General features: G+C 43.9%; 1 protein-coding gene across 1 annotated transcript in view; it reads left to right on the top strand.

The window, feature by feature from the left end:
• The window catches only part of LOC132397663 (A disintegrin and metalloproteinase with thrombospondin motifs 20-like), a 517254-nt gene that overhangs the window by 483403 nt on the left and 9008 nt on the right, over positions 1 to 24843 (top strand). The window contains exon 37 of the mRNA XM_059976430.1: positions 20487 to 20578. Within this exon, the coding sequence (XP_059832413.1) occupies positions 20487 to 20578 (92 nt within the window). The remainder of the gene's footprint in view (positions 1 to 20486; positions 20579 to 24843) is intronic.

Below are 24843 nucleotides of genomic sequence, written 5' to 3' on the forward strand. Positions count from 1 at the left end.
TGTTAATACATTAATTTGGACTTGTGTAAATCTACACCCCAAACCTAAATGGAAGCAAGTCCAATATTGAAGAAGTCCAATATCGTCAGCTGTGAAAGCACCCCTCCCCCATCACCACCAGTTATGTGAGAGTTATACTGTGACTGGATGTTGTTGAGGGTCCGCACTAATTAACCTTAGGGCTTGGCCACAGAGGATATGAGGATCTACCTTTGTCACTGGGGATGGTGAGGGCTGTAGGCACAGTACAGGCCGGGCAAATCCCTTTCCCGCAACTATTTTGAATTAAGCAAATATTATCAATTACTTCTGACTTTGCTTCTTTAAGTTTGGTTTTGGTATGGCTTTATTATTGTCACATGTACAATGAAGAACACTGGAGACGCTGCAGATGCTGGAAATCCAGAAAAAAAGAACACAAAATGCTGAGGGAACTCAGCAGATTGGGCAACATCCATGGAAAGGAATAAACAGTCCAAGTTCTGAGATTCTCCAGCAATTTTGTATATGTTTACAGTGAAAAGCTTGTCTTGCATACTGTTCATACAGATCAAATCATTAGACAGTGCATTGAGACAGAGGAAGGTAAAACCGTAAACCCAGACTATAATGCTAAAACTACAGAGTAAGAGCTGTGCAGGTAAACGAAGTGCAAGATCATAACGGGATAGATTGTGAGGCCAAGTTATCTATTTTGTACAGGAGTCTGATAACAGTGGGATAGAAGTTGTCCTTGAGCCTGGTGGTATGTGCTTTCAGGTGTTTGAATAATCTGCACGAGGGGAGATTAAAGAACATTTCTGGGTGTGGTCTTTGATTATATTGGCTGCTTTACTGAGGCAGTGGGAAGTGTAGACAAAATCCACAGAGGGGAGTCTGGTTTCTGTGGCAAGCTGAGCTGTGTCCACAACGCTCTGCATTTTCTTGTGGTCACGTGCAGAGCAATTAATCAAGCCTCAATAACTTAAAATTTAAAATAATTGAAAAGAAAGCAGATAATTTGAGTACACTTTGAATGCAGGACGATCAGATGATGCAGGGCCTACGTGGAACATCGATCACAGATGATACCTGGCCTGCTGTCCCTTCAGCAGTTTGTACCATGCTTTGGATCAGTCTCTCATGTCCCCAACTGCTCTCAGCGACCCTCTTGGTTTTCATAGACGGCAAAGCTCATGGTAGGAGACTTGACTTCTCAGAGTCAATCAAGGGGTATGGGAATTGGGGTGAACTCTTGCTGCGTGCCCCTGGGGGTACTGTCATGGATGGAGGGAGCCCAGGATGTCAACATTTAAGAGAAGTTTAAGTACATGGACCTGAGAGGTATGGAGCGCTATGGTCCAAGTGCAGGATGATGGGATTAGGCAGTTCAGCACAGACTAGATGGGCTGAAGGGCCAGTTACTGTGCCATAGTGTTATTGACCCGTGATCTATGTCACTGGTTAGTGGGGCTAATTCTTCCATCTGTTACCTGTATGGTGGGAGTGAGTAAAGGCCAGGGTTTCCAATAAGACTGAGCCCAGTACTGAGGAAGGGTGTATTTACGATAGAGGAGGTTCACAGGGAATAAATCTGTTTACTGCAAGTAGAGAATTTTAGCTGAGTTAAACTTGAATTCTCAGTGGTCTCAGACCCTGTGCTATTTCCTCAGCTGGGCTTTTCAGCTCTGCTTTATTGGAGCCACAGGATTCGAACTTCCCTTGGGGAAGCCTGGCAACTGGTTGAGCTGACCTTGCACCAACTCTCACCAGCCCCTTCTCAGACATTCCTGTCGCAGCCGCGGTGTTTGTCTGCCAGCACTTGGCGTCCAGGAGCACGGCAAAACTATGCTGCTCATGTGTTACACTCCTTCTGCAACATAATGGCTTCAAGATGGTCCGGGGATTACGCAGATGCTCAGAACTGCACTGCACTGTAACTTTCCAGCCAAAGCAGCTTTTTTTTTGCTAATTAGGAAGCATTCATCCGACCAAATTAAATTTGCAGAATAAAGACTAATCATTTCCCTTAAAAAGGGCCAAAAATTCTTATAGAGTCTTGCAGCTCTCTAAGCTTGCAGAATGATTATAGAACAATATATATAAGGGATACTGCAGATGCTGGAAATCGACAACAATACACACAAGATGCTCGAGGAACTCAACAGGTCCAGGAATAAATAGTTGACAGTTTGGTCCAAGACCTTTCATCAGGACTGAAAAAGAAAGGAGAAGAAGACAGAACAGGAAGGTGGGGAAGAAATACAAATTAGAAGGTAAAAGGTGAAGTCAGATGGGTGGTGGAAGGGAGGGGGGGGGATGAAGTGAGAAGCTGGGAGGTGATAGGTGGAAAAGCTAAAGAGCACAAGAAGAAGAAGGAATCTGATAGGAGAGGAAGTGAACCACAGGAGAAAGGGCGGCACTGTGGGGAAATGATGGGCAGATGAGGAGAGGCAAAGAGGTAAGAGGGAAGCTGGAGTGGAGAATAGAAGAGGGAAGAGGGGGGAATTATTGGAAGTTAGAGAAATCGATGTTAATCAGGTTGAAGGCTACCCAGACCAGAAGATGAGGTGTTGATCCTCGAGGCAGGAGAGGAAGCCACAGACTGACATCTCAGAATGGGAATGGGGATGGAATTAAAATAGTTGGCCAATGGGAAATCTGGCTTGTGGCAGATGGAAGATGTTCAACAAAGCTGTCGCCCCAATCTACGTCAGCTCTCACCAATACAGAGGAGGCTGGAGCAGGAGCACCAGATACAGTCGGCAACCCCAAAACATTTGCAGGTGAAGACTTACCTCACCAGGAAGGACTGTTTGGGGCCCATTTGCTACTGTTGGCATGAAACCGCAGAGAGTTGTGGACACACAGAAACCAGCCCCCACTCTATGGACAACGCACACAAAATGCTGGTGGAAGGACAAAGGGTCTGGGCCCAAAACGTCGACAGTGCTTCTCCCTATAGATGCTGCCTGGCCTGCTGAGTTCCACCAGCATTTTGTGTGTTGTTTGAATTTCCAGCATCTGCAGATTTCCTCGTGTTTGCCCACTCTATGGATTCTGTCCACATTTCAGTAAAGCAGCCAGCATTACAAAAGATGCCACCCACTCTGTATATTCTCTCTACCCTTCTCCCATCAGGTAGAAGTTACAGAAGTCTATAAGCACATATCACTGGGCTCAAGGACAGCTTCTATCCCACTGTTATAAAACCATTGAATGGTTCCGGAGTATGATAAGATGGACTCTGGACCTCACTGTCTACAGCATTATGATCTTGCACCTTACTGTTACCTGCACTGCACATTCTCTGTAGCTGTGACACTTCATTCTACATTGTTATTATTTTACCTTGTTCTGCCTCAGTGCACTGGGTAATGAACTGATCTGAATGAACAGTATGCAAGACAAACTTCTCACTGCATCTCAGTGCATGTGGCAACAACAAACCAAATCGGATTCCATAAGGCCATAAAACCTTAAAAATAGAATTAGATTTAGGCCATTTGGCCCATTGAGTTTATTCCACCATTTGATCATGGCTGATTTATGGCCCCATTCTCCTGCCCCCTCCAGGTAACATTTGATAGGGTGTAAAATATTAATCAAACACCAATGAAGGGTCTATCAACCTCCACTTAAAACATACCCAATGATTTGGCCTCCACAACAAAGAGTGTCTATACATAAGGTGATTGACAGGAAATGATAAAGTTAGTGGTGGTGGGGGAGAGGTGTGATGGGATGTGTTAATGGGTGGAGGCGATGATCAGCCTTACTGCTTGGGGAAAATATCTGATTTTTGAGTTCTGGTGGTCCTGGCATGGATGCTGTACAGCCTCTTCTATGATGGGACTGGGCCAAACAGTCCAGAACAGGGTGGGTGTTTTTCACGATGTTACTGACTGTACATTTCTCCGAATGTTTTCCATCTGCTACTTCTCTGCCCATTCTCCTAATTGATTGAATTCCTTCTGAAGAATCCTTGTTTCCTCAACACCACCTTCCCATTCACCTATCTTCATATTGTCTGCAAACTTCGCCACAAAGCCCTCAAATCCATCATCCAGATCATTAACAAATTACATGAAAAGACGTGGTCCCAAGTACGACCCTGCAGAACACAACTAGTCACCAGCAGCTGATCAGAAAAGGCCCCCTTTATTCCCACTTGTTGCACGCTGCCAGTCAGCCAATCTTCTATCCATCTTTAAATACTTCCATATAATATCATAGACTCCATTAACAGGGACCCCACTGTGATGGACAGGAGGGCTCTCCAACTATTAGTTAAAACTGCCCACAGCTTCACCAGCACTAGCCTACCCACCATCAAGGACAGAATGACCATAAAACACTGGAGGAGAATTAAGCCATTCAGCCCATCGAGTCTGCTCCACCATGGCTGATGTATTATCCCTCCTCACAGCAGTCCACGGCAATGAATTCCACAGATTCACCTCCCTCGGGCTAAAGAAATTTCTTCTCATTTCTGTTCTAAGTAGATATCCTTCTATGCTGAGGCTGGGCCTTTTGGTTTTAGTCTTTCCCACTATAGGAAACATACCCTCCGCAACAACTCTATCTAGTCCTTGCAATGTTCGATAGGTTTTAATGAGATCCCTGCTCATTGTTCTGGACTCCAGTGAGCACAGGCCCAGGGTCATCATATGCTTCTTCATGCATTAATTCTTCCCAGAATCATTCTCATGAGCTTCTCCAATGCCAGCATATTCTTTATTAGACAAGGGGCCCAAAACTGCAGCCTGACCAATGCCTTATAAAGCCTCAGCATTACATCCTTGCTCTTGTATTCTAGTCCTCTTGAAACGAATGCAAACAATGCATTTGCCTTCCTTACCACTGACTCTACCTGCAAGATAACCTACTAAGTTCCTCTGCATTTCCTTACACTATATTCCACCTACCACTTATTTGTGATTTCCCCAAACTGTATAAGTCCTTACTTCCTCAACAGTACCTGCTCCTCCACCTATCTTTGTATCATCCGCAAACCTGGCCAAAAAGCTGTCAATTCCTCCGTCCAAATCATTGACATATAACGTGAAAGGAAGAGGTCCCAACAGTGACTCCTAGTCACCACTAGTCACCAGCAGCCAACCAGGGAAAGCCTTCTTTATTCCTATTCTTTGCCTCCTGCCAATCAGCTAATCTTCTATCCATGCTAGTATCTTTCCTGTAATACCATGGGCTCTTATCTTGTTAAGCAGCCTCAAGTTGTCACCTTGTCAAAGGCCTTCTGAAAATTACAATAAATGGCTTCCACTGACTATCTCATGTTTTTCCTGCCTCAAAGAATTCCAGCAGACTTGTTGGGCAAGATTCTCCCTTAAGGAAACCATGAAGACTTCGGCCAATTCTATCATATGCCTCCAAGTACCCCAAAGCCTCGACCTAAATAATATACCCAACATCTTTACAACCACTGAAGTCAGGCTAACTGGCCAATAATTTCTTTTCTTCTGCCTGTCTCCATTCTTAAAGAGTGGAGTGACATTTGCAATTTTCCATTCTCTGAAACCATTCCAGAATATAGTGATGTTTGAAAAATCATTATTAATGCCTACACAGTCTCTTCAACTACCTCGTTTAGAATCCTGGGGTGTAGCCCTTCAGGTCCAGGTGACTTATTTACCTTCAGACCTTTCTGTTTCCCAAGCTTCTTCTCCTTACTAGTAGTAACAATCATTTCTGTCCCCAGACACTCTCGCATTTCTGTAATTCTGCTGGGATCTTTCACAGTGAAAACTGACACAAAATACGAATTAAGTTTGTCTATCATTTCTTTATTTCCCATTACTACCTCCCCAGCATCATTTTCCAGCTGTTCCATATCCACTCACTTCTCTTTTATGCTTTATATATCTAAAAAATTATTTTACCATTGTGGCGACCCATTTCCTGGCACATCCGAACCGGCTCACAATTAGATAGCCTACGGGGGTTTGCGAGCACAGAGCTTTGGAGCCTCTGCGCCACGGGGGGCAGGTTGAGAGAGGCTTAAAAGTGAGGCTGAGGATTTCGAATAAAGTTTTTTCCTTCGACTGCAGTTACCGACTCCGTGTCGTAATTTTAGCGCTGCATGTAGCACACCGCTACACCATCCTCTTTTATATTATTGGCTAGTTTACCCTGATAATTCATCTTTTCTCTGCTTATGGCATTTTAGTAGCCTTCTGTAATTTTTTTAAAAACTTACCAATGCTCTACCTTCCCACTATTTTTTGCTATATTATGTGCCCTCTCTTTGGCTTTTATATTATCTTTGACTTCCCTTGTCTGCCACTGTTGCATCTTTTTCCTTTTTGAATGCTTCTTCATCTTTGGGATGTATCTTTCCTGTGCCTTCCAAATTTCCCCAGAAACTCCTGCCATTACTGTTCTGTCATTAATCTTGCTAATGTCCCTTTACAAACAACTTTGGACAGCTTCTCTCTCATGCCTCTGAAATTCCCTTTATTCCGCTGTAATACTGATGCATCTGATTTTAGTTTCTGCTTCTCAAACTGCAGGATGAATTCTATCACATTATGACCATGGGCTCCTAAGGGTTTCTTTACCTTAAGCTCCCTAATCATATCTGGGTGATTACTTAACAACCAATCCAGAAAGCCTGCCTCCTGCACCAACTCTCCAGCCACATATTCAAGTGCCAAATATCCTATTCTTGCCTTCACTGGCATGTGCATAAGCAGCAATCCAGAGATTATTACCCTGGTGGTCCTGTTTTTCAGCTTTCTGCCTAACTCCCTATATTCCCTCTTCAGGACCCCTTTCCTTTTCCTATCTATGTTGTTGGTAGCAATATGTATCATTTCTTCCAGCTGTTTACCCTCCCCCTTTGGAATGCCGTGGACCTGATCCGAGACATCCCTGACTCTGGCACCTGGGAGGCAACATAACATCTGTTTATCTCTTTCATGTCCACAGAATCTGCTGTCTGCTCCTCTAGTTATGGAATCCCCTATCTCTACTGCACTCCTCTTCTCCCTTTCCCTTCTGATGCACAGAGCGAGTCTCAGTGCCAGAGAGGTTACTGCGGCTTCCCCCAGCAGAACCTATCCTCTGCCCCCACCCCAACATTATCCAAAGCAAGAATAATAAGTATATTATCATTGAGTGGAATGGCCACAGGGTTACTCTGCACTGCCTGTCTCTTCCCTTTCTCTCTCCTGACCGTTATCTTCCACCTGCAACTTAGGAGTGACCACCTTCCTGTAGCTCCTATCTGTCACCTCCTCACTTTCCCATATGAGCACTAGCTATGTACTTACAGAAAAAAAATCTTACTCAGGATTTACTTAGGACTTCTGCTTACACTTGCCCAAGCCTGTTCTCACCTAAGTCTGTTGAGCCAAAACCTGACCTCTGTTCATTCAGAAAACAGCCACTCTGCTTACACCTCTCTTCTATTTATTAGCTCCATGCTCATTGCAGCCTGCCAAAAGCGCCCAAGCTCTTTATAAACCTCGCACTGCATCACCATTTAATGACCTCTTGCACTGTTCTTGTTTCATGAATGCTGCTTATTCTCAGCTCCTTGAACAATATAGACCTGTACACGGTAGAGGTTTCTGCATCAACATATTTCCTCCTTCTTCCCGAGTATCATTACCCCTGCCTCAAGGCTGCAAGGAACTCACATTAGCTACGGCTAACTTTTTTCACATATTGAAGTTTTTGCTTCCATTTAGCTGTCCCACTGGGTTGGTGTCAGGTTCTCCTTTGCGGTCCCTGATCAGTGAGGTCCTGCAAGACGCAAGGATTTGGTTTTAAGCACTAAGAGCTGTCAGTACATGGAATAGCTCACAAGATTCCGTAGTCATAATGTCACAAGAGCAGAAAATGGCTAAACTTTGAAAAAGCGTAAAACAAAGTGATGAAGGAGTGCAGGGGGTGCAAGTGTTCTTGGCAGGAAAGTCAAAGTAAATTTATTTTCACAGTATATGCAGGATATGTTACCATACCATTTCTTTGCAGGCATTTACAGAATATGAAGAAATGCAATAGAATTTAGGAAAAAAATGCACAAATAAGGACTAAGAAACAAAGAAACAACCTCTCCACTTAGTGAGAGGCTGGGGAGGAAATGCATGAGCCGAACTCTGCTCTGAGATTGTATAATGGTGCATGTGGAATGTAGGAAACACACAGAGGTGAGCAGACACCTTGTCAATGATATACAGTAAGATATAGGAGCAGAATGAAGTCATTTGGCCCATCGAGTCCACACCACCACTCAATCATAGCTCCTTTTTAACCTCCTCCTCCCCCCACCTTCACTATGTAACCTTCAACTCCATTGACCAATCAAGAACCTGTCAATCTTTGCCTATTGTATACCCAACTGACTCTGAAGCAGTGAAGTCCACGCTCTCACTGAAGAAGTTCCCCCCTCACTTCAGTTTCAAAGGGACATTATTCTGAGTTTATGCTCTCAGACTGTCCCACTAATGGAAACATCCTTTCCATATCCACTCTATCCAGGCCTGTCAGTATTCAGTAGGTTTGAATGAAATCCCCCTTCACTCTTTCAGAGTTAGGAGTATCAGTGTATTAGCTAGTATATCGGTAATGGAGTAGGGCTGGTGTTAACAGTGCAGGACAGCTGCATGGGGTGCAGTGAAAGGCGAGATACTTTGGTTTGGTGACAGTAAACCAGGTAGTCAATTGAAAGGTCCATCCTGAAGAAAGATACAAAATGTTAACCAGTGCTGAGGACCATGTGACAATCTCTACTAATCCTTCAAACAACACACACAAAATGCTGGTGGAACACAGCAGGCCAGGCAGCATCTATAAGGAGAAGCACTGTTGACGTTTCGGTCCGAGACACTTTGTCAGGACTAACTAAAAAAAATAGTAAGAGATTTGAAAGTAGTGGGGGGGGGGAGGGGGAAATGCGAAATGATAGGAGAAGACTGGAGGGGGAGGGATGAAGCTAAGAGCTGGAAAGGTCATTGGCGAAGGTGATACAGAGCTGGAGAAGGGCAAGGATCATGAGACGGGAGGCCTCGGGGGAAAGGGGGAGTGGGAATGCACCAGAGGGAGATGGAGAACAGGAAGACAACTAAATATGTCAGGGATGGGGTAAGAAGGGGAGGAGGGGCATTAACGGAAGTTAGAGAAGTCAATTGGTGGAATTGACAACTGGTGGAATTCTTTAAAGAAATAACAAGCAGAATAGACAAAGGAGAATAGGCTGATGTTGTATCATTGGATTTTCAGAAAGCCTTTGACAAGCTGCCACACATGAGGCTACTTAACAAGCTACAAACCCGTGGTGTTACAGGAAAGATTCTAGCATGGATAAAGCAGAGGCCGATTGGCAGGAGGCAAGGAGTGGGAATAAAGGGAGCTTTATCTGGTTGGCTGCCGGTGAATAGTGGTTTTCCACAAGAGTTTGTTTTGTGACCAGTTCTTTTTATCATGTGTCAATGATTTGGATGATGGAATTGATGGCTTTGTTGCACAGTTTGCAGATGATATGAAGATAAATGGAGGGGCGGGTAGATTTGGAGGAAAAAGGGAGGCTACAAGGACTTAGATGGATTCGGAGAATGGGCAAAGTGACAGATGGAATAGAGTACAGGGAAAGTGTGTGGTCATGCACTTGGTAGAAAAAATGATTGCTTTCTAAGTGAAGAGAAAATACAAAAACCTGAGGCACAAACGGATGTGGGTGTCCTTGTGCAGGATTCCTTAAAGGTTAATTTGCAGTTTGCGTTTGTGTAAAGGGAGGCAAATGCAATGTTGGCGCTCATTTCAAGAGGCCTAGACTATAAAAGCAAGGGTGTAATGTTGAGACTTTATAAAGCACTGGTGAGTCCTCATTTGGATTATTGTGAGCAGTTTTGGACCTGTAATCTTAGAAAGGTTGTGCTGACACTGGAGAGGGTTCAAAGGAGGTTCACGAAACGATTGCAGGATTGAATGGCTTGTCATATGAAAAGCGTTTGATGGCTCTGACCCTTTATTCAGTGGAATTTAGAAGAACAATAGGTGACCTAATTGAAACCTATTGAGTGGTGAAAGGCCCTGATAGGGTGGATGTGGGGAGAATGTTTCCTATGGTGGGAGTGTCTAAGATCAGAGGACACAGCCTCAAAGTAGAGAGGTGTCCTTTTAAAACAGAGATAAGGGGGAATTTCTTTAGCCAGAGCAGTGAATCTGTGGAATTTGTTGCCACAGGCAGCTGCGGAGGCCAAGTCTTTATGTATATATAAGGCAAGGCAGAGTTTAATAGATTCTTGATTGGTCAGGGCTAGAGAGATACCGGGGTAAGGCAGGAGATTGCGACTGAGAGGAAAATGGATTAGCCATGATGAAATGGTGGAGCAGTCAATGGGCCATATGGCCTTATTCTGCTCCTATATCTTATGGTCTTATGGGATAGCACTAAAACCCAGGAAGTTCCTTCAGGACCGGATAGGCAACCTACAGGGAGATGTTCCTGACACCCACTGAGTCCAGATGCTGGGTTGAAAGTGTCAGGATAAGGAGGTATGCTCTTTAGAACTGAAGACGGTGGTGAAGATATGGAATGCTTGCCAATGGGGGTGTGGAAACCACATCGTTAAAAATGTTTAAGGAAGTGGTAGAAAAATACAAACATAGAAAATAGGTGCAGGAGTAGGCCATTTGGCCCTTCGAGCCTGTACCGCCATTCAGTATGATCATGGTTGATCATCCAACTCAGAACCCTGTACCTGCTTTCTCTCCATACCCCCTGATCCCTTTAACCACAAGGGCCATATCTAACTTACTCTTAAATATAGCCAATGAACCGGACTCAACTGTTTCCTGTGGCAGAGAATTCCACAGATTCACCACTCTCTGTGTGAAGAAGTTTTTCCTCATCTCGGTCCTAAAAGGCTTCCCCTTTATCCTTAAACTGTGACCCCCTCAGTCTGGACTTCCCCAACATCAGAAACAATCCTCCTGCATCTAGTCTGTCCAATCTCTTTAGAATTTTATACGTTTCAATAAGATCCCCCCTCAATCTTCTAAACTCCAGTGAGTATAAGCCTAGTCGATCCAGTCTTTCTTCATATGAAAGTCCTGCCATCCCAGGAATCAATCTGGTGAACCTTCTCTGTACTCCCTCTATGGCAGGAATGTCTTTCCTCAGATTAGGGGACCAAAACTTCACACAATATTCTAGGTGCAGTCTCACCAAGGCCTTGTACAACTGCAGTAGAACCTCCCTGCTCCAGTACTCAAATCCTTTTGCTATGAATGCCAACATACCATTTGTCTTTTTCACCGCCTGCTGTACCTGCATGTCCACCATCAATGACTGGTGTACAATGACACCCAGGTCTCGTTTCATCTCCCCTTTTCCTAATCAGCCACCGTTCAGATAATAATCTGTTTTCCTGTTCTTGCAACCAAAGTGGATAACCTCACATTTATCCACATTAAATTGCATCTGCCATGAATTTGCCCACTCACCTAATCTATCCAAGTCACCCTGCATGCTCTTAGCATCCTCCTCACAGCTAACACCGCCGCCCAGCTTCGTGTCATCTGCAAACTTGGAGATGCTGCATTTAATTTCCTCGTCTAAATCATTAATATATATTGTAAACAACTGGGGTCCCAGCATTGAGCCTTGCGGTACCCCACCAGTCACTGCCTGCCATTCTGAAAAGGTCCTGTTACTCCCACTCTCTGCTTCCTGTTTGCCGATCAATTCTCTATCCACATCAATACCATACCCCCAGTACCGTGTGCTTTAAGTTTGCACACTAATCTCCTGTGTGGGACCTTGGCAAAAGCCTTTTGAAAATCTAAATATACCACATCCACTGGCTCTCCCCTATCCACTCTACTAGTTACATCTAGTAAAATCTATAAGATTCGTAAGACATTATTTTCCTTTCACAAATCCATGCTGACTTTGTCCGATGATTTCACCTCTTCCCAAATGTGCTGTTATCACATCTTTGATAACCGACTCTAGCATCTTCCCCATCACCGATGTCAGACTAACCGGTCTATAATTCCCCGGTTTCTCTCTCCCTCCTTTTTTAAAAAGTGGGGTTACATTTGCCACCCTGCAATCCTCAGGAACTAATCCAGAATCTAAGGACTTTTGAAAAATTATCACTAATGCATCCACTATTTCTTGGGCTATTTCCTTAAGCACTCTGGGATGCAGACCATCTGGCCCTGGGGATTTATCTGCCTTTAATCCCTTCAATTTACCTAACACCACTTCCCTACTAACATGTATTTCCCTCAGTTCCTCCATCTCACTAGACCCTCGGTCCCTTACTATTTCCGGAAGGTTATTTATGTCCTCCTTAGTGAAGGCAGAACCAAAGTGGTTATTCAATTGGTCTGCCATGTCCTTGTTCCCCATGATCAATTCACCTGTTTCTGACTGTAAAGGACCTACATTGTCTTGACCAATCTTTTTCTTTTCACATATCTATAAAAGCTTTTACAGTCAGTTTTTATGTTCCCTGCCAGCTTTCTCTCATAATCTTTTTTCCCTTTCCTAATTAAGCCCTTTGTCCTCCTCTGCTGGTCTCTGAATTTCTCCCAGTCCTCAGGTGTGCCACTTTTTTTTTGCTAATTTATATGTTTCTTCTTTGGACTTGATACTATCCCTAATTTCCCTTGTCAGCCACAGGTGCACTACCTTCCCTGGTTTATTCTTTTGCCAAACTGGGATGAACAATTGTTGTAGTTCATACATGCGATCTTTAAATACTTGCCATTGCATATCCACTGTCAACCCTTTAAGTATCATTTGCCAGTCTATCTTAGCTAATTCACATCTCATACCTTCAAAGTTACCCTTCTTTAAGTTCCGAACCTTTGTTTCTGAATTAACTATGTCACTCTCCATCTTAATGAAGAATTCCACCATATTATGGTCACTCTTACCCAAGGGACCTCGCACGATAAGGTTGCTAAATAACCCTTCCTCTTTGCTCAATACCCAGTCTAGAAAGGCCTGCTCTCTAGTTGGTTCCTTGACATGTTGGTTCAGAAAACCATCCCGCATATATTCCAAGAAATCCTCTTCCTCAGCATCCTTACCAATTTGGTTCACCCAATCTATATGTAGATTGAAGTCACCCATTATAACTACTATTCCTTTATTGCACGCATTTCTAATTTCCTGCTTGATGCCATCCCCAACCTCACTACTACTGTTAGGTGGCCTGTACACAACTCCCACCAGCGTTTTCTGCCCCTTAGTGTTATGCAGCTCTACCCATATCATTTCCACATTCTCCAGGCTAATGTCCTGGTATATGGTAGACATATAGAAGTGACCTGAAAGAGTTGTACAAGATGATAAGAGGCATAGATCGAGTTAACAGCCAAGAGACTTCTGCCCAGGGTGAAAATGGCTAATAAAAGGGGTCATAATCTTAAGATGACTGGAGGGCAGTATGGGGGGGAATAGCAGAGGTAAGTTCTTTAGAAACATAGAAAACCTACTGCACAATACAGGCCCTTCGGCTCACAAAGCTGTGCTGAACATGTCCCTACCTTACCTTAGCTAGGGCTATCCATAGCCCTCTATTTTTCTGAGCTCCACGTACGTGTCCAGGAGTCCTTTAAAGACCCTATCATTTCCATCTCCTCCAGCAGGCACTCGCTCACCACGCACATTCCATGCACTCACCACTCTGCATAAAAAACTTACCCCTGACATCTCCTCTGTACCTACTTCCAAGAACCTTACTGTGCTATCACATGCTAGCTATTTCAGTCCTGGGAAAAAGCCTCTGACTATCCACATGATTAATTCCTCTCATCATTTTATACTCCTCTACCAGGTCACCTCTCATCCTCCATTGCTTGAAGGAAAAAAGGCTGAGTTTACTCAACCTATTCTCATAAGGCATGCTCCCCAATCCAGGCAAAATCCTTATAAATCTCCTCTGCACCCTTTCTATGGTTTCCACATCCTTCCTGTAGTCAGGTGACCAGAACTAAGCACAGTACCCCAAGAGGGGTTCGGCCAGGGTCCTATATAGCTGCAACATTAACACTCAGCTCTTAAACTCAATCCCATGATTGATGAAGGACAATGCACCATATGCTTTCTTAACTATAAAGTCAACCTGCACAGCAGCTTTGAGTGTCCTATGGACTCGGACCCCAAGATCCCTCTGATCCTCCACACTGCCAAGAGTCTAACCCTGAATACTATATTCTGCCATCATATTTGACTTACCAAAATGAACCACCTCACACTTATCTGGGTTGAACTCCATCTCCCACTTCTCAGCCCAGTTTTGCATCCTATCAATGTCCGACTGTAACCTCTGACAGCCTTCCACACTATCCACAACACCTCCAACCTTTGTGTCATCAGCAAATTTACTAACCCATCCCTTCACTTCCTCATCCAGGTCACTTATAAAAATTACAAAGAGTGGGGGTCCCAGAACAGATCCCTGAGGCACACCACTGGTCACCGACTTCCATACAGAATATGACCTGTCTACAACCACTCTTTGCCTTCTGTGGGCAAGCCAGTTCTGGATCCACAAAGCAATGTGCCTTTGGATCCCATGCCTCCTTACTTTCTCAATAAGACTTGCACGGGGTACCTTGTCAAATGCCTTGCTGAAATTTATATACACTACATCTACTGCTCTACCTTCATCAATGTGTTTAGTCACATTCTCAAAAAATTCAATCAAGCTTATAAGGCACGACTTTCCTTTGACAAAGCTATTGTGACTATTCCTAATCATATTATGCCTCTCCAAATGTTCATAAATCCTGCCTCTCAGGGTCTTTTCCATCAACTTACAAACCACTGAATTAAGACTCACAGGTCTATAATTTCCTGGGCTATCTCTACTCCCTTTCTTGAATAATGGAACAACATTTGCAACCCTCCAATCCTCCAGAACCTCTCCTGACCCCTTTGATGATGCAAAGTTCATCGCCAGAGGCTCAGCAATCTACCCCCTCACCTCCCACAGTACATCTCATCTGGTCTCGATGACTTATCCAACTTGATGCTTTCCAAAAGCTCCAGCACATCCTCTTTCTTAATATCTGCATGCTCAAGCTTTTCAGTCTGCTGTAAGTCATCCCTACAATCACCAAGATCCTTTTCCATAGTGAATACTGAAGCAAAGTACTCTTTACGTACCTCTGCTATTATCTTCTCCAGTTCCATACACATTTTTCTACTGTCACACTTTATTGGTCCTATTCTGTCACGTCTTATCCTTTTATTCTTCACATACTTGTAGAATGCCTTGGGGTTTTCCTTAATCCTGTCCGCCAAGGTCTTCTCATGGCCCCTTCTGGCTCTCCTAATTTCTTTCTTAAGTTTCTTCCTGCGAGCCTTAAAATTTTCTAGATCTCTATCATTACCTAGTTCTTCGAACCTTTCGTAAGATCTTCTTTTCTTCTTGACTAGATTTACAACAGCTTTTGTACACCACAGTTCCTGTACCCTACCATTCTTTCCCTGTCTCATTGGAATATAGTACCTTACAGAACTCCGCGCAAATATCCCCTGAACATTTGCCACATTTCTTCCGTACATTTCCCTGAGAACATCTGTTCCCAATTTATGTTTTCAAGTTCTTTCCTGATAGGCTCATATTTCCCCGTACTCCAATTATATGCTTTCCTAACTTGTCTGTTCCTATCCCTCTCCGATGCTATGGTAAAGGAGATAGAATTGTGATCACTTTCTCCAAAATGCTCGGTCACTAAGAGATTTGACACCTGACCAGGTTCATTTCCCAATACCAGATCAAGTACAGCCTCTTCTCTTGTAGGCTTATCTACAAATTGTGTCAAGCAACCTTCATGAACACACCTAACAAACTCCACCCCATCTAAAATTCTCGCTCTGGGGAGATGCCAATCGATATTTGGGAAATTAAAATCTCCCACCACAACCCTGTTAGTATTACACCTTTCCCGAATCTGACTCCCTATCTGCTCCTTGATGTCCCTGTTACTATTGGGTCTATAAAAAACACCCCGTGGAGTTATTGACCCCTTCCTGTTCCTAACTTCCACCCACAGAGACTCCATAGGCATTCCCTCCATGTCTTCCTCCTTTTCTGCAGCCGTGACGCTATCTCTGATCAACAGTGCCACACCCCCACCTCTTTTGCCTCCCTCCAAGTCCTTTCTGAAACATCTAAAGCCTAGCACTTGAAGTAACCATTCCTGCTGCTGAGCTATCCAAGTCGCTGTAATGGCCACAACATCATAGCTCCAAGTACTGATCCACACTCTAAGCTCATCTGCTTTGTTCATAATTCTCTTTGCATTAAAATGGACACATCTCAAACCATCGGACTGAGTACATCCCTTCTCTATCACCTGCCTATCCTTCCTCTCGCACTATCTCCAAGCTTTCTCTATTTGTGAGCTAACCTCCTCCTCCTCTGTCTCTTCAGTTTGGTTCCCACCCTCTAGCAATCCCAGTTTAAACTCTCCCCAATAGCCTTAGCAATCCTCCCCGCCAGGATATTGGTCCCCCTCAGATTCAAGTGCAACCCGTCCTTTTTGTACAGGTCACACCTGCCCCGAAAGAGGTCCCAATGATCTAGAAATCTGAATCCCTGCTCCCTGCTTCAATCTCTCAGCCATGCATTTATCCTCCACCTCATTCTATTCCTATACTCACTGTCACTTAGCACAGGCAGTAATCCCGAGATTACTACCTCTGTGGTCCTGCTTCTCAACTTCCTCCCTAACTCCCTGTAGTCAGCTTCAGGACCTCCTCCCTTTCCCTGCCCATGTCATTGTTACCAATATGTAGCATGACCTCTGGCTGTTCTCCTTCCCACTTCAGGACTCGTGGACATGATCTGAAACATCCCAGACCCTGGCACCTGGGAGGCAAACCACCATCTGTGTTTCTTTCCTGCAGTCACAGAATCGCCTGTCTGATCCCCTATCTATAGAGTCCCCTATCACTGTTGCCATCCTCTTCCTTTCCCTACCCTTCTGAGCCACAGGGCCGGTCTCTGTGCCAGAGGCCCAGCCACTGCCTCTTCCCCCAGGTAGGCTGTCCCCCCCCAACAGTACTCAAACAGGAGTACTTATTGTCAGTGGGTGCAGCCACAGTGGTGCTCTCTAGCCTCTGACTCCTGCCCTTCCCTCTCCTGACTGCTACCCACTTATCTGTCTCCCGTGGCCCCGGTGTGACTACCTGCCTATAACTCCTCTCTATCACCTCCTCGCTCTCCTTGACCAGACAAAGGTCAATGAGCTGCATCTCCAGTTCCCTAACATGGTCCCTAAGGAGCTGAAGTTTGACCTGGTGCAGATGTGGCCGTCCCGGAGGCTGGGAGTCTCCCAGACTTCCCACATCTGACACAGAGCACAGAACATCGGCCTCTCACACATTCTTCCTCTCTGTATTCTACACAGATAATCTGCCTTGCCTCAACCATTTATCGCCAAAGCCCTGTTGAGCCAAAGCCTTCTTACTCGGTCTCCCTCTACTCCGTCGCCCGCTCCTCTGGCACACGCTCAATGAGGTGCCTCCTTTTAAACTCTTCTCGCTGTTCTCACTGGCTGACATGCACATGCTTGCGCAGTCTTAAAGAGCAGGGAGTTCATCAAAAGCCCTGCCAGGGATGGTACATTTGAGGTATTTAAGAAACTCTTAGATAGGCACAGGGATGATAGAGAAATGGAGAGATATGCAGGAAGGAGGGGTTAGGTTGATCTTAGAGTAGCTTAGAAGTTTGGCACAACATCATGGACCAAAGGGTCCGTATTCTGCTGTAATGTTCTATATTCTACATATTTCTTCTCGCCAAAGGGGAGAAATTGTAAATGGTGCAGGAAAGGATGATCAACTCTGATCATATCAAATGGTCTAGCAACTAAAATGACCTCCTCTTCTTGGCATGTTTGGAAGCTAGAGATAAGCCTCACCACCCAGGAGCTAACCCTGTCTGTGTCCCACCCTTTAGCAATAACCAGTGCTCCAAGTATGTCCTAATAGAGAAGATATTTTACGCAGTAAGCGGTAAAACAGAGGGATCTATGAACACTGATTCCTAATTCTTGTAAAGAGGCATTGCAGAAAAATAGGGTTGTAAAGAGAGCTTTTGGCACAGTGGCCTTCAATAATCAGAGCATTGAGTACAGTATCTGGGATGTTATGTTGAAGTTGTGTAAGATGTTGGTGACACCTAATTTGGAGCATTGTGTGCAGATCTGTTGATCTCTCGCCAGGCAAGACATCAATGTGCTTGATGAGTGCAGAGGAAATTTACATCGTTGTTGACAGGACTCGAGGATCTGAGTTATAAGGAATGGTTGAATGGGTTAGGACTTTATTCCCTTATGTGGAAGGTTGAGGAGAGATTTGATGGAAGTGTACAAAATTATGGAGTGCATTCATTTATTCATTCAATATCTGCTATGTTATATGACATGAGTGATCATGGTCTCATGGCCATGGTTGTTCGTAACAAGTTTTTCTACAGAACTGGTTCGCCACTGTCCTCTTCTGGGTGGTGTCTTTTCAAGACAAATGACCCCAGCCATTACCAGTACTCTTCAGAGATTGTCTGCCTGGCGTCCGTGGTTGCACAACCAGGACTTGTGATGTGCACCAGCTGCTCATAGGACCATCCACCACCTGATCCCATGGCTTCATGTGATTCTGTTCAGGGTTAGGCAGGGGGAGCTAAGCAGGTGTTACGCCTTTCCCAAGGGTGTCCTGAAGACTAGTGGAATAAAGGAGCACCTTACACCTCCTTTGTTAAAGACATATCTCCACCTGGGCACCCAATTGTGTGTACAGATAGGGTAAATGCAAGCAGGCTCTCTCTCTCTCTCCACTGAGGTTGGGTGAAACTAGATCTAAAGGTCCTGAATTAACTGAGAAAATTGTAACATTTAAGGGGAACCAGAGGCAGAACTCTTCCACTCACAGAGTGGTGCAAGTGTGGAACAAGTTGCCAGTGGAAATGGTAGACGTGGTTTCAACTGCAACATTTAAGAGAAGTACATGAATGGGAGGGGTATGAAGGGCTATGGTTCTGCTGTAGGTTGATGGGACTAGGTAGAATAATAGTTTGGTACCAAAGTTTCTGTGCTGTAATGCTCTATGAATCAATGACTCTATGATTCTATGGCTAACACGATACAACTTCCTAGAGTCACAGTGGAGAAATAGAAAAAGATGTATTGCAGAAATATAAATGTCTGCAGATGTTGGAAATTTGAAATAAAAACAGGAAATGCTGGGAAGACTCAGCAGGTCAGGCAGCATCGGTGGGAAAAGATGTATGCTGTCTGAAGTCTGAGAACTGCTGAGAACACACACCAGTCATCATCAAGGGATCATCAGAGGAAAGGAAGAGTGACTTCAAGTTCCTGGGTGTCCACATCTCAGAAGATCTATCCTGGGCCCAACATATTGAGACTTAGCATGCCATTAAAGATTTCAGTAAATTTCTGCAGATGTATGGTGGAGAGCATTCTGACTGGCTGCATCACTGTCTGATATGGAGGCTCAAAAGCACAGGATCAGAAAGATATGCAGGCTGTTGTAGCCTCAGCCAGCTCCATCTTGGGCACTAGCCTCACCACCATTGAGGACATCTTCAAATGGTGTTGCCTCAAGAACCTCACCCAACCAGGAAATGCTCTCTTCTTATTACAGGTGGCCCCCGTTTTTCGAACACTCCCTTACGACAGCTTGCTTTTACGAAAGACCTACATTAGTACCTGATTACACTAACCAAAGAGGATTTTTGCTTGTACAAAAAAGAAAGACGCCCACTTTATACGTGTGTTTACCCCAAGAAAGACTACCATGACCGTGAAGCCTTGCGCGGGCAGTTGTCTGAGTATGCGTGTACGTGCCGATTTTTTTTCTCCAAATCGATTTCAGCTCGCTGTCTTCCCGAGTTTCATAAGTGAAGCTACACTGTACATACATTATTTCTACTGTATATAGGCTGTATATTTATCACATCATTCCTGCTTTTACTATATGTTAGTATTATTTTAGGTTTTATGTGTTATTTGGTATGATTTGGTAGGTTATTTTTTGGGTCTGTGAATGCTCAAAAATTTTTCTCATTACATTAATGGTAATTGCTTCTTCGCTTTACAACATTTCGGCTTACAAACGGTTTCATAGGAATGCTCTACCTTCGGGTAGTGGGGGAAACCTGGTACTACTATTGGGGAGGAGAGACTGGAGCTGGAAAACCCAGACTCAACATTTTAAGAACAGCTTCTTCCCCTCCATCGTCAGGTTCAGAATGGTTCATGAATCCATGAACACTACCTTGTTCTCTTTTTGCGCAGTCTATTTTTTATATTTCTTATTGCAACTTGCAGTCATTTTTCTGTCTTGCAACTGTACTGCCACAAAACAATAAATATCAAGGCATACATCAGTGACAAATAAACCTGATTCTGATTTTAAGTTTTGGCAGTGTCTTTGGTTTTACTTCCTGAACTGTGAAATGTGCTTCTGAAACATTGTGTTTCTCCAGTTACAGACCTGCAGTTCGCGCGGACAGTCCACGGAAGAGCAGTGCCCTTTGCAACGGCGGGAGACTGTTACAGTGCGGCCAAATGTCCTCAGGTCAGTGACCCACTGCCCGAGTGCGATTTACTGATCGTTGGCTTTCCGGGGCTACAGTACTCAGCTGTAGATTCAAGTACAAATGCAAACCAAGGGAGAAACGCAGTCACAGTCTTGCAAGATCAGGTCTGGTCATTCCTATTCCCTGATGAACTCCAGGACCAGTCCGTCTGTGGGGTTGGTGGCCAGCGGTCAGGCTGGGCAACCGTCAGTGAGCAGGCCTCTTTTCACTTGGTCGACCACACACTGAGCTGCAAGGTGCATTAAAGAGGATAGAATAAATGTCTTCACTCACAGGATGGTGATGCGGAAGCTCTGTCACTGAATATATTCCAGGGAACAATCCAATCGACGTTGGGATATTTTGGGAATCCAAGGATATGAAGTTGGTATGGAAAAATATTGCTGAGGTAGAAGATCAGCCATGAACTTTGTGAATGATAGCAGAGGCAAAAGGGGCAGAATGGCCTACTTCTTTGATGCAAAATAGCCAGATCATAATCAGAATATTTCATGACATATGGAATGGCATGAAATCTGCTGTTTTGTGGCAGCAGTCCAGTGCAATATGTAAAAGAAGACTATAAATAAATAAGGATAGATAAAGAAGATGGACGAATAATGAGGAATAGAGCATGGGTTTATGGAACATTCAGAAAACTGCTGGTGAGGAGGAAGAGGCTTTTCCTAAATCATTGAGTGTGGGTTTTCAGACAATCAAATGAGGTATACATTGGGGTCTACTGGAATACCCATGAATTTTAATTCATTGTACTTTAGTGCAATTTATATTGGGAGTAGTTCAAACAGGAATGGATTATGGGATCATTCTGTGAAGTGTCAGATGTGAGCGTGGGCCTCACTTCTAAGGCACGGTGGCACTTAGGTTACGATTCAGCTCGAAAACAGAAGCCGTGAATTGCCGGATGCTGTACGTGGAAACGAGAATCAGCTCTTAGATTTTAAAAGTGTACTCAGGACGGTTCCCAGCATGATGGAATTAGATGTCAGAGGGCAGTGTGGTTGCAGTCTGCGGGGAACACAAACCACAATGCTATTTATTTGATAAAACAGATAACAAAAGAGGTGTCTGATGGAATTGGTCTTTATCTTTGCAAGAAGACACCCGCTGGGGGCTCTAATGAAAGGAAAGCTTTTAGAGGTGACCAGTTTACTCCCTGCGGGGGTTGACCTGCAGGAGGTTTTAAAGTAATGTCAGGTCAGCAGCTGAAAGCCCCCACAGCGAACTCACATCCCCATCAATTAAATACAGCTCCCAGAAACAATACAACTGCAATGCTGTGCAAATACCCTTATTGTGATAGCACTAGTTAAAAAGAAATGAAGAATATAATATTTTAGAAGTTTATTTGTTCTAGCCCTCTGTCTGAGGATGTGACCCAGTTCCACGTTTTAGGAATATGGTGGTGTGCAGCATTCAGCACGGCGTGGGACAAAGGGGCTTGGTGACACATTTATTAACTGGTCATCTTGTTTTACAATCTGCTGTGGATTTTCTAGCCTGAAAATAAAGTGACTTGGCTCTGAATGGGATGAATGAACCATCTCTGCTAATGCAATTAGATTTTAGTCTGAGGACCCCAGCTGGAAACTGCTGGGAAATTCCGTTCCAGAGCGTTTTCCCAGACAATCACAAATACCCCCACCTCACTAACGACTTCACACCCAGACCTTTGGGAGCGTTTTAATCTCCCTGTTAAAAGCAGAGTTTGTTACAGGTACTAGTAATGAATTTCTAACCATTTTCTCATCATAGTTGCATAAAATCACGCAGCTGCTCAGTATAAACAGTTACAACGCTCGCCGCCAAACTAAGGTCAACTAATGATTGTTGGGAGCAGGAAGTTTTCAATGAACAAAGGTGAAAAAAATGTGAAGTTATTTGTGGAAATCTGAAGGATTTGATTTTAAATGACATCTTTTCAGATGCTGGTTCTGGGTTAGTTAATTTAACAAATATACTTGAAACAGCCCAGAATATTCACCCTGACTGTAGCAAGCAACTTGGATTTGGCAATGTACACATAAACATTGGTCTCTGTAAAAATGCCGTGGATTTGTGTAGCGATGGGTTTTGTCCAGTTAACTTCTCAACCTTTCCCAATCATAACATTTCACAATGGTAATGCCTCGTACAGCTGACCAGGCCACTTTATATCTATTGTCAGATCTGGACAGCAGCAAAAAAAAAACAACCATTTAGGAGTCCACACTAACTACTGCCAGGCAGTTCGGTGAAGAATACTGAAAAAATACTTTGTCTTATCTGGCTTACTCACTGTCTTGGTACAGTGTTGGTATAACAGAATACCGTATTGGTATTGGCACCCTGTGAGTGAAGACTACATGACATAGGAGCAGAATTTGGCCATTTGGCCCATCGAGTCTGCTCTGCCATTCCATCATGGCTGATCTAATGTCCCTCTCAACCCCCTTCTCCTGTTCTCTCCTTGTAATTTCTGATGCCCTTGCTGATCAAGAATCATTGCTTTAAATATACCCAATGACTTCTTCTTCACAGCCATCCGTGGTAATGAATTCTACTGATTCACCACCCTCTGGCTAAAGAAATTCTCCGTTATTTCTGTTCTAAAGGGACATCCTTGTATTCTGAGGCTGTGCCCTCTGGTCCTAGACTCCCCCACTTTTGGAAAAATACTCTCAATCTCCACTCTACCCAGTTCTTTCAATATTCGACAGGTTTCAATGAGATCCCCCCCCCCCCCCACCCATCATTCTTCTAAACTCCAGTGAGTACAAGTGCAGAGCTATCAAATGTTCCTTATATGTTAACCCTTTCATTCCCAGGAACATTCTCATAAACCTCCTCCTGACCCTCTTCATATCTTTACTTAGATAAGGGGCCCAAAACTGCACAACGTACCCTAAACAACCTGAAATACTTCAACCTCCAACTTTATGTTTTATCTAGTTCTTTATAATTGTTGACTTTTTTTCCGGTTGCACTTACCAATACACTACATCAAATTCCTAATGCTTGCAAATGTTTATGGCAATTAAAGTTGATCTTGATCCTTATAATGCGGTCTGACTGATGCCCTACAATGCCTGACCCTTAATTTTATATTCTGGCCCTTTCAAACTGAAATTATCTCAAGATACTGAAGTAATTATGATTGCATATTACAAATTACCTCCTCCTAATGTGGGAGTTTTATTTTCTGGATTTGATTCGCTCTCTCCAGTTGAAATACCTAATCCCTCACGATGATTATTGAGGCTCTGTACCACTACATCCATTCTGCAACTTATGCTTTTAATTTGAGGTACTTAATTGCTGGGAAGCCCATTTCCTGAATCCACATGTGTGCAGTGTCCACAAATAGAGGGAATTATTTATGCCTGACAGCCCTTGGACACTGTGAGACAAATCTACAGTTGGCAGATTGTTGTTTCCGTAAATTATAAAAGTCGAGTTTATTGTCATTTGTCCAAGTGCACATACAAGAAACTAGAACCAGAGGTCACAGGTTTAGGGGTGAAAGGCGAAATATTTTGAAGGGATCTGAGGAGGAACTTTTTCACTCAGAGGGTGGTCCGAGTGTTGAATGAGCTCCAGCGGAAGTGGTGGACGTGGGTTTGATTTCAAGATTTAAGAGATGTTTGGATGAGTATATGAACAGGAGGGTTATGGTCGATGGGACTAGGCAGAATAACAGTTTGGCATGAATTAGATAGGCTGAAGGGCCTGTTTCTGTGCTTTACTGCTCAATGCTTTTATCTCAATGATTCCCTGACTATATGTGTGTGAAGTTGCAATGAAAGCCAACCTGCAGCAGCATCACAGGCACATGGCATCATATAGGCAGCGTTTATAAGAAATTATAAATTAAAAATAAATTATATACATTTTTTACAGGAAAGAACATAATTTTAAATATGTCTGTTTTAGAGAAAAATGGTCATAGTAATTAGCGTTGTGGCAGTCAGTTCAAGAACCGAGTGGTTGTAAAGTAGTAACTGTTCCTGAACCCGGTGGTGTGGGACTTCAGACTTCTGTGCCTCCTGCCCACTGGCAGCTGTGAGAAGATGGCATGGCCTGGATGGTGGGGATCTTTGATGATGAATGCTGCTTTCTTGAGCAGTGCATGCGTAGCAATCTCCCTAGCTAAATTCACATAATCTGATTCACACCTTGGAAAAGCAGGCAATGAAGAATCATTGTATCAGTTTTAAGAGCGATTCAAATAAGCGGGAGTAACAATTCTGATGAAAGATCGTCA

This window comes from Hypanus sabinus, chromosome 8, assembly GCF_030144855.1.
Source record: "Hypanus sabinus isolate sHypSab1 chromosome 8, sHypSab1.hap1, whole genome shotgun sequence".
In the NCBI taxonomy this organism is placed as follows: domain Eukaryota; kingdom Metazoa; phylum Chordata; class Chondrichthyes; order Myliobatiformes; family Dasyatidae; genus Hypanus; species Hypanus sabinus.